At 43.3% G+C, this 10,735-nt stretch overlaps 1 protein-coding gene across 3 annotated transcripts in view; it reads right to left on the bottom strand.

Moving 5' to 3' along the window:
* Positions 1 to 309: 309 nt before the first annotated feature.
* The window catches only part of STARD8 (StAR related lipid transfer domain containing 8), a 635,411-nt gene continuing 624,985 nt past the window's right edge, over positions 310 to 10,735 (bottom strand). For all 3 annotated transcript variants that reach the window (XM_078640144.1, XM_078640145.1, XM_078640146.1), the window contains 5 exons: positions 9,381 to 9,495; positions 8,968 to 9,189; positions 7,399 to 7,616; positions 6,237 to 6,413; positions 310 to 4,418 (listed from right to left, as the gene is read on the bottom strand). In XM_078640144.1, the coding sequence (XP_078496270.1) occupies positions 4,301 to 4,418; positions 6,237 to 6,413; positions 7,399 to 7,616; positions 8,968 to 9,189; positions 9,381 to 9,495 (850 nt within the window). In that variant the 3' untranslated portion in view covers positions 310 to 4,300. The remainder of the gene's footprint in view (positions 4,419 to 6,236; positions 6,414 to 7,398; positions 7,617 to 8,967; positions 9,190 to 9,380; positions 9,496 to 10,735) is intronic.

Here is a 10,735-nt window from a genome sequence, read left to right as displayed (position 1 = left end):
TGGCTTAATGCCACTTAGTAAATATGGTGCAGGGCATTGCGCCACCGGAGCATCAAAAAAGTAACGTTCTGGTGGCGCAATCACCTTGTAAATATACCCTTAAGAGTGAGCGGGTGGAAGTCTTGACAGTTTGCAGTAGGTTTCTTGCCCTGCTGATTATTGTTTCTCATGATTTTTTTTAAAGCAAAATATGATGATGAACTTTTCTCATGCTAACCAGAAAAATTACCATAGCCATAATAGCTCACACTCTCTATGTGCTTGGTCAAGTAGTGTTACAAAAAGACAAATGAAACTGAGACAGCAGAATTAAATGTATGAGTTCTTTAATGGCTCAGGCTCCCTTTTCCTCACATGAATCCCAACTTTACATCCACAGCACCCACGAGTCACTCAACCTCTGCATCAAACACTCTGCACATGTTACAAAAAATCCTTAAATAGAAAATACACATAAAACCCGTGCATTGCCTGTCACGGAATTCTTCAGCTGCAAAAATACAAAGGAAGGCATATATATATATTAATATTTCAACTGTACATTATTTATAAGGGGGACGTGCCCAAAAGACAAAAACACTTGTAAAACAGATTAGAACACAATGAGACAGAGCTTTAGTTTTACAATCAAATACTGTTGATAAGGTACAAACGGAGAGTAAGAGGTTATAGCTTGTAATAAGATACTACTTAGTTACAACACTTGATTTCTGTTCTCCAGAATAACAGCATGGTTTATTATTCTGGACACAAGCTACAGGCTGCCACAATGCCTTGACCTTGGACCAATACAGATAGACCAGTTGGTCCCAAAGGTTGGTGTCTGAAGAAAGGCACCATCGCAGGCATGATTATGTCACTATTCATAAGAAGAAACAGAAACATAAAACAATGATATAGCACACTTAAATCGACCAGGAAATCAGCTGGGAAAATGTCAAAGGGAAATACCCAAAAGTACAAAAATAGAAAACACAAATGGGAAAAGAAACCACAAAAAACACAAAAAGGAAAGAAAGATCTGCAAAACAAACTAATTTACACATATTTACATAAGCCACTGAGTGAGAACTCCTCCCTACAAATGTGGCATCATGGCTTTAAAACAGTAAGAACTGTTGGCGTTAGGTAGTGAACACTGCAAGTAAATTGTTTTGATATGGAAGCGTCTCATGTAATGGCAATAGCTGAAGACGCAAGTCCAGCAATCGGCCAATGAGAGGACTCGTTGATACCTAGCACTGTGGAATTGACCTACGAAAGCATCCAATTATTCAGAATTAGTAGATAGCAAGTGAGCCAGTGAGGGGTACACAAGTGGCAAGGCACCGTCTCACAAGTTTACCACGGTTTGTTTGCACCATTTGAAGTGGATCTCACTGAGAGAGGTTATGTCAGCGTGTTCTTAAGGAATATAGAAAAAAGCGGGGCATCATTTTACAGAGATATGTGGCCAGAGTTACTTTGGCGATTGTCTTATTCAAACGTAAGAAATGAAAGTGTAACATGAAATAGCAAGCTATGGAATGAAAGGTGGTGTACTCGGGTGGGCCTTTAACACGTCTAGATGACAGTTTCTCGTAATGATCATTGTGGGCTTCTTCAGGATGAATACAAAGGTCATAGAGAAGTGACATGGTCTATTCACTACATCACTCTAACTTCGGACTCATACCTTTGGTGTACCTTCTGCCTGATTTCCTACATATACTGGACCATAAAACCAACATTTAGCTTACAGAACAGGGGTGGGCCTCTGTGTGATGTTGGCCAAACGCTGATCTAAAGAAGGGTCTGTTTTTAGTTTACAGTGCGGTGTGGTGGAGAGTTTTCTTTAGGCCTGGGCAAAGCACTACGCTACGCTCGCGTAGTTTGTGAAGTTTGCGTAACTTCGCACTACGCTAACTGCACGTAGCACAGTGAGAACACGCATAGCGTAGCGTAGTGCAGCGGTCATTTTTTGCTTGCTCGCGGTCCTCAACGTCAAGTTGGCGACCGCGAGCAAGCAAAATGACATCCTGGCAAGACTTTTTCCTCGTTCGCGATCAGCAACATCAAGTTGCCGATCGCGAGCGTGGAAAATAAACCTCCCTGCGAGATTCTCAATGAGGGGAGGTCTGGTTTCTCATTGCGAGTGGTCGCGTATGCTCGCGACTGCTCACGGTGAGAAACTACCAGTCCGTGTTGAGAAATCTGCCGCTCGAGGAAAAATCTCCTTGAATGGCAGAAAACTACAGCTCGCACTGTGCAAGATGCCGTTTTCAATGATTGCACAGTGCCGGATGCTTGTCCGCACTGTGCAATCATTGAAAACGGCATCTTGCACAGTGCGAACATGCTACTACGCAGTTCGCGTAGTGCTACGAGTAGCTCACGTAGTGCGATGTGCACTTTGCATAGCGTCGCGAAGCGCTACTTCGCAAACTACGCCCAGCCCTAGTTTTCTTCGGGCACACCAGCAGCTAGAACATCAAGAAACTAGAGTATTAGGGATCTCCTAAGTGGTTCACCCAAAAATCATACAGGTAGAAGGTATGTTACGTGGGATACTACTAATAAGTGCAGTCAAAAGTAAGCTACGCGTCGGAGGGTCATGCTTGATTAAAGCAATAAACAAAATAGCAATGCTATCTTATCATTTTCACCAAAATATTGAACAGATCACTGATAGAAGCATGTCTCGTAGGTAGCATTTAAATGCCTATGATGTGAGAAACAGGTGATATAAAATAGATCAAAAAAGAGAAAGGCGTTTTTAGGGGTTGGCTGAATAGTTCCAGGACCAATTTACCATGGAAATGATTTTTTTCTGGTTAATCTACCGTATAAATGTGTAGTTAGTACAGACAGGGCTGAGCCAGCCGGACTATACACTGCGTTTTGCATTAGTACAAATATGCTTTTAGTAAATTTTGTGGCTTTTAGCACCCTTTTGACAACCTTGCAATGAATGAATTTTGTGATCTAGTGCATTCTAGTATCGTCCATTCTCATTGTTTCTGCATCGCAAAGAGAGTGAAAAATGTTAATGCCTTGTCAAACTGGCATGAACCAACGTGGCACCATTTAAACACTCTATAAGAAATGGTGGACATTTAACCGTCTTATAAGGATCTTTTTTCTAAAGGGCTTCTTGTTCCAGGTGCAATTAATGGGAATTCTATGGCATTCTGCTAAGGCTGTCAGATGAAGCACCAAAGGTAAGGGCAATAATAGGAGAGAACAGTGGGGGATAAGGTTGTCCTAAGGGACTGCATAATTCAATCCACAGAGACATGTATCATCGTCAGAGAAATAATTTGGCCTAATATCTTACACAAGTTCCTGATTGTATCGCCCCTTACTAGTAAAAGGCTACTACCGAGCACCATGCACACGTGCATGTTTGTCAAGATCACCTGAATGCAGAGTGTTGTGTCCGATAGGATGTTTACGAACAGTCACCCATTGTATCCTACCCCTAGAAGTCGCCTACCTGAACTATATAGGTCAAAGTGGAAGTCTCCCAACTTCAACCAGTCCACTAGCTAAACACCACATTTGGCACAGATTCTCAGTTTCATTCACATTCCAAGAATGTAACACATTTTGCAAGCCAGGGAAAGGCTGCCGTTGAGGTTAAAAACAATAAAAGCATCTTATCTACACAATAGAAATGTCTGTGCTGTCTTTCCACGTTTGACAAAGCTGAATCTTTGGTTGTAGCTCTTCCCCAGTGTGCTGGAACAGTGCCTTAATAGATGCATGATGTGACCTGTGGTTCTATGGTTCAAGGTCCATCGTTTGTCGAAGACCCGAGGACCTGTGCCTCCAGACACCGAAGAAAGGCTATCACTCCATTGTTTGTTCTTCGTAGGGCAAAGGGTTCTGATCAGGATGCAGTCGTCTGTACCTGCTTCTGTTGTGTGCTCTTGAAACGCAATGCCGCTGCTAGCACACCGATACAAGGCAGACACTGAGGGCTTTTCATCATCGACTCACTTTTTAACTCTCTGTTCCAATTCTAAGGCAATGAAAGGTGACTAAAGGGTGTCCCATTGTCCTTGGCAGATGATAATATGCTGATTCTTTAGACAGAATCCAGGAGATGCTATTTCTTGGTTGAAAATCCAAACTTCAACAGCGAGGTCTTCCCCAGGAAGTAATACTATAAAGCACGTTGCCCTGAGCAGGAAGGCAACTGACCTGGCCACTGTCCTCCAAGCAAGAGGTCCCAGTGAGCAGGTTTCTGTAGACCGGTCCCTCATCCTGAGGCCTGGCATCCAAGGGTCCACTGGGTCAACTCATACTCCAAGCCTTTTCAGAGTTTTGTCTCTGGGCCTACTGGGTTCAGGGCTGGGAAAGAGTTTCGGATCCTGGCCAGTTCCATAGCACAGAGTTGTCCGAAGACCTTGTTGTACCATTCGGGAGAGCGGCCCCTAAAATAACAAAAATAATGGGAGAGAATTGTGAGCTTTAAAAGGACCTTGGGGTAAGACATGAAATTCCAATAAAATAGCATTCACTTAGAAGAGCTGCCCTGTACTGATTGGTTAGACGTTCTAATATAGCGTTAACAACAGATTAAAAAGTATAAACAAGAAACGAAACTTTATGGCGATCACACTGCTTCGTCCTACCCTTCCATTACCACATCACAACACCCCCACCAATACTCTGATCCACAAGACTGAACCCCATATTGAATAGCATCAAGGAACCCTCTTTAAAAAAGCCAAAAATTCACAATTGCTAAAAGAAAAATTAAAAACCCATAGCAGTTTTAGTACAAGAAAAGTAAGCACTTTAAAAGGCAGTCTTTGTTGTCTAGTGCATTGGCAGCTGACCACAGAAGAACATGAGGCGCTGAGGCAGCAGGAAGGTGTGTTTACAATTCCTTCTTTACATACATTTACAGACCTCGCCACAGGACTAAAAGAATTCTCAGTAACAGGAGATGCATATGATGGAAAAGAGCAGGATAAAAAGGGAGAAGTGAAACAGACAATGTGTGGAAGAGGAGGTGGAGGGGCAAGAGAGGGTTCTAAATCCAATATGGAAATCCAATGATAAGAAAGAAAGAAAGAAAATGGAGGATTCACCCCCTTAAACACCAGAGTTAAACAAATACAAACTGCAGGAAATTGAAAGAAGCTGGGTTAGAAATCTGTGCAGGGAATACAAAAAAGAAAGATAATAGGTGGAATGGGTGCCAAGAGTTAAAAAAGAAACAAGTAAAAGAGAAAAGAGAGTAAGAGAGAAAGAGCAGGATGAGTGAAGAGGCATGCGGGTGGGTTAGTATTAAGTTCCTGATCACGGCTAGCGCCAAAGAGAATGGTTGACGTGAAGGTGTTTTTAGAGTGAACGATGCACAGTGTAAGGGGTAGTAGAATGATGTGCTTAAGTGGTTAAAGGTAAAGGGGGGGCTGATTTGATGGTAGTCATTGTGGTGGTAAACAGTAAGTCAAGGCATTTTTACATGAGCCTAGTCTCTCATAAATCTCAATTGTTGAGTTTCATATATTGCTCATAAGTTTAGTTCTTTTTCTTACAAATAAGCTTTTCCATAATTTTTGCACAAAGGTGACTGGTTTGAGTACAAAATATCACACAGACCACCAGACAATACATGTTTTTTGTACCAGCTGGCACATCTTAAGTGAAAAAATGACACAAGTTATTAATTCTGCATGTAGAGTAAGGAATGCAGATCAGTAAAGGCAGCAATTCTGAGACATGCCCTTTAGAAAAATAAACAGCTACAGACTGGAATATATTAAACAAAAAAGCAGATGAGAAACAGCAATGTCACTTTATTTAGGTTATGAACTGAAAAATCCATTAAGCACTTCCAGCTGGAGAAACAAAATGAGTTAAATGACTTTAACTATGTGCTATAATTTGCATAAAGTTTAGATCAAGGCGCTCTGAAATGAAGAATGGTCACGCGTAAATGGTCCCAGCATGATGTGTATCCTCCATAGAAAATCCAGAATAGGACAGTGCCGCACAATGTGTGGGAAGCACGAGCAGCGTATAAACTAACAAAAAAGAAGGAAGTCGCCACCTAAAAATAGACAAACTAAAATTCAAACTCAAGCGTTTACTTGGTAGAGCCCATAGGACTCTAAGGCTTGTTAAAACCGTGCATCTGTTTTTCAACTTTTCTGCAGCACCAAAATGTAAAACATAATGGAGACCCTAGAGACCTAGAGCTCAAGACTCAACCAAGTCCTGACTCCACTTTTTGGGCTTACCTCAGGTCCACCCTGCAGATGTGAGTCAGTTTGGAACGCCCCATTCCACACGGCTCAATCAGATACTGGGAAGCCAGTACCACGGCCTTGACGCCAGAGTCCAGTTCCACCTTCTCGTGCTCGAGCGACATGGACACAAGCACACACGCCCCCCTAGGCAGGTCCGTCTGCCACTTCCTGCAATGTGGAAGAAAAGACAGAATTTAAATCTCAAATGAAGGGCATGTCAATGTGCACTAACGTATCGTGGTTTTTACTTTTCCTATGTTTAAATTATAGTTTTTTACATAGCGTGAACTAGACGCGAGAAATCGGGTATCAGAGCGCTTTACATGGAGCGCATTACATGAGCACTAGTTTCCTTACAAATTGACACATTAATTTTTGTTAGGCACGGGGAGATTAAGTGATTTGCCCAGTCACAGGGTGTTGAGCATGGCTGCCGAGACTCAAACCTGGTTCCCCAGCTTCGAGGTCGACCGCTCTAGCTGTAAGGCTAGATCCTCTGTTCTTGTTCCGATTAATCTGGCCCAATTAAAAGTTATGTCTTATGTTTTTTTTTGCAGAGTTTTATATAGCGCGAACTAGACCCGAACCGAATCAGGTATCAGAGCGCTTTACATAGCACCAGTTACGTTACATGAGGACACACTTTCATTTTAGGCACGGGGAGATTAAGTGATTTGCCCAGAATCACAGGAGGTTTTTGGCGTCGTTACCGAGACTCGAACCCAGATCCCCAGGTCCGAGGTCGAGCGCCTTAGCCGTTCGGCCAACCCCTCTCCCCATCCATAACAAGACTATTTCCAAGAGGATTCCAGATTATATTACTTTTTTATGTTTTGAAGAAATCCCTAGGTCAAGATTTTCAAAATAATTTTTGTTTAGTAGGCTTCTTCGCGACTAACTCAAAATAATCAGTACCATAGTTATGGCAGGAGTGGCCAAAGCATGTTTAAAACATACAGGATAATCACATAAAACTGATTAGACAGATTCACATATAAGTTATCTTGCTTAAACTAATGTATAAATTCAAAGGTTGGAGGAGAGGATGTGGCTTAGTGGCTAGAGTGGTTGAGTTTGAAGCTGGGGAACCGGAACTTATTGGTTCAAAGTTCTGATCACTAGCAAGGCCACTATTTTTGATTCTTTGTCATACCTCAGAACTACAAAGTCCCTGCAGGGGTGTGGAGCCATGCTGTCCGTCACGTAGTGGTACACCTCTGTGTTCTTTTCCACCGTTTCGACCACCTTGACCTGAAGCAGGTCATCATCCCAGAGGTGCCGCTCACGCAGCACTCGGTGCAGAACCGTCACCGGTGGGGCTTCTATCTCTGTGGAGACCTTCCATAGGCGCAGAGGATGACCATCGCCAACCTGCAGGGGTGCAAACAAAGAGAGTAAAGATGAAGGGCCAGATTTACCACTTACTCATGCAATGCAGTGCACGAGCTGTATATGAAATGCGGTGCTGTGTGAAAAGGAGAGAGGAGGAGAGCGCCATATTTATAGAAATATGGCCCTCTCCTCCCATTTTCCTAGTGCTGGTGCTTGAATCAGCTGCCGTGCGCCATGGAGACACCTTTGCGCCATGGTACAAGGGTGTCTTTGTGAGTATAGGTTTTGTACTGGAAGGGTAGACTTCCAGCACAAAATACTATTCATAGACTGATTTTAACCAGTTTCCCTCTTTGTGTGTGTGCGGTAAAGTGCAGCACACGTACAAAGTCAGAAAAGGAAGGAGAAATTAAAGCATTTTTTCTTCGTTGATCCTACTTCAAAAGGGCGCAGTTTTCTGACGCTAAACCCTGTCAACTTTATTTAGTAAATGGGGTTTAGCATCTGAAATCTTGGGTGGTTGCATGAGAACTTACATTCTCCACCCATGGAACGCCCCCTTGGCGCTAAATAATGTTTGAGTTTCTTTCACGTTATTTCCAGCTGTTAACAAGTTTTGCACTGGAAAGTACGTCCAGAAAAAAAGATTTTGTGCTGATTTGCGGCACTTTTGTGATGCAAACACAGAGTAAAATCTTAGTAAATCTCCCCGTAAGACTCTTCTTCATCAGTCATGTGTGTATAACAAAGGAAAATTGCACAGTAAGGTATACTGGGTTGGTGGTGCAGCTAGGCGTGAAGAGGTTTTATACAGAGCTGAAAACAACTGATATTACTATTAACCAATGTGGTGATGTTTAATTTACCAACCTCAGGTGGACGAAAGGCTGAGTTGGCCTTCAGAGGATTCAAGAGTGTAACCTGCTGATTACATCAGAGATCAAAGGCAAGCATTTAAAGGATGAAATCAGAAGCAGGGTTACACAGAAGTACTGCATCAGGGACTTCAACCCCATATTTAACCGCTTAACCGCGGCGGCAATTCCGCCACGGTGCAGCAGTTTAGTGGAGTGGGTGGAGCCGCGTTGGCCAATGGACATGCGCAGAACTACGGAGGTAGTGCTTGCGATGGCCTACAAAAGCATGGAAGGGGTTAAATGGTGCATGCTATACAAGGAGTATGTGAATTTCTATTTACCCACATTAGAGCTGTCATGGCTATGTTACTAGCATAGCTTTGAGGACATAAAATCGCTGGTAACGTATTGTTACATACATTATTTTGACATACCGTTTAAGAATAGCACATAATGAGATAGGTAAATAGGTAGCATCCTGATGAAGGCGATCAGAACCCAGGACTAATGACGAAACCGAAACCCGCACTCACCTTTTTACAGGCAAGCTCAGTGTTCTGGGGTCCAGCCACACTATGCCATCCTTTGAACTTCTCAGCAGACTCGCGAAGCAGGCTCTGGACGGAATCCTCAACATACAACTGGAAGTCACGGCCTTCACCCTTCAGCTGCTGATTTAGCTCCTCGAGGGACAGTGGGTGCGGGTCAGCGGACACATAGGAGTTCCGTGACTGCAGCATCATGTCATGGGGGATCTAGAAAGGAATGCACAGACATTAAACCGTAGGCACCACTACGGCGACACCAATTCCAATATGGCCGCCAAAATGCCACTAACTCTGATAATCCCATAATTTCTTAAGGATGATCAAATATTCTAAAAAGACCGTGGGGGAGTTGTATGAGGACACGAGCACCGCGGGTGTTGTCTTGTGTCTACACTCACCTGGAAGAGCTTCTTGCACTCTGTGATCATGTGCGTGAGGCCCTGAGTGGCTGCCATGTGTTCATTCAGGTCTTTCTGGTCGGGCTGTCCTCTGCCTGCCTTCTTCTGTGTCATTCTGGAAATTAGGGGGAAAAAAGGATCTTCAGCACAAGATGAGCCAATGTGTCAAAGAGGTGTCAAAACCTGGCACAATTCCATCTAGTAAATTGTCTATGTAGAGGATGGAGAGAAAAGATCCGGAATTCTACATGAAAGGTACGTGAATGGTTTGAGGTGGCAAGGAAATGCACTAGTCTAGCAACCTGAAGGTGGTTGCTAGTAAAAATGGAAGGCTCTTTCTCTAGCACCCAAACCACCTCAGGCCATTTTTTTTTTTTTATTTTTTTTTTTAAGTTTTATATAGCGCGAACAAGATCTTTGCAGATAACAGAGCGCTTTACAGAGGTAGGTGTAAACATCATCAAGATCATCACGATCAAGTACATAGCAAAAAATATTACGTATAGTACAGGTATGAGGTAGCAAGGCATAGTTGGAGCGTATGACAACAAAAACGCTGTAACTATCCAGAGATGGGGAAAAAAGGATCTAAGCACTTTAGACTAATATAGGTCAAAACACACGTGCAGAGTAATATATAGGCTGTATCATTATAAAATACTGGAGTACTGTTCGCAGTGTAAGTCAAACGCATTGTTCAAGTGTATTTAGCCATAAGGATACTTTTGACTTCTTTCTTAAAAAGGAGGGAGGAGGAGATGAGCCTCGTTTCAGGAGGAAGTGCGTTCCAGATCCTGGGCGCCATTCCAGAGAAGGAGCGTTTGTAAGTTTTTTCCTTCCCGAATCTTCGCGGTTTCAGCAGAAGATTGTTTGAGCTCCTGGTAGTTCTGGACCCCCCGGAAATTGTCAACTTATGAGAGAGGTAGCTGGGTGATTTCAGGTGTATAGCCTTGTGCGTCATGCAGGCAATTTTCATCTGTATTCTGGCTTCAAGAGGCAACCAGTTCAAGGATTTGAAGTCAGGGGAGATATGCGAGTGCTTTTTTGATCCAGTGATGAGTCTCGCTGCCGCATTTAGTGACGCTCTGAGGGGTGCAGTTGTCGTTAGGGGGAGGCCGCAGAGGGCCACGCTGCCGTAGTCTATGCGAGGAATGACTAGAGCTTGTACTGCTGTTTGGAAGTCTTTTGCTGGAAGGAAAGGTTTCAGTTTCCTCAAGGTATTTATTTGGAAGTTCGCCCCCTTGGTAGCCTTGCTGATATGCTGCTGCATGTTGAGGTTGGTGTCAAGTGTTATGCCTAAGGATTTTGCTGAGTCCACGATGGTCGGTTGGACATTGAGAGCTGTTAGGTGTTTA

The sequence above is a fragment of the Lissotriton helveticus genome, chromosome 4_2, assembly GCF_964261635.1.
Source record: "Lissotriton helveticus chromosome 4_2, aLisHel1.1, whole genome shotgun sequence".
NCBI classification, from domain to species: Eukaryota; Metazoa; Chordata; class Amphibia; order Caudata; family Salamandridae; genus Lissotriton; species Lissotriton helveticus.
This window is presented reverse-complemented; position numbering and strand designations above follow the sequence as displayed.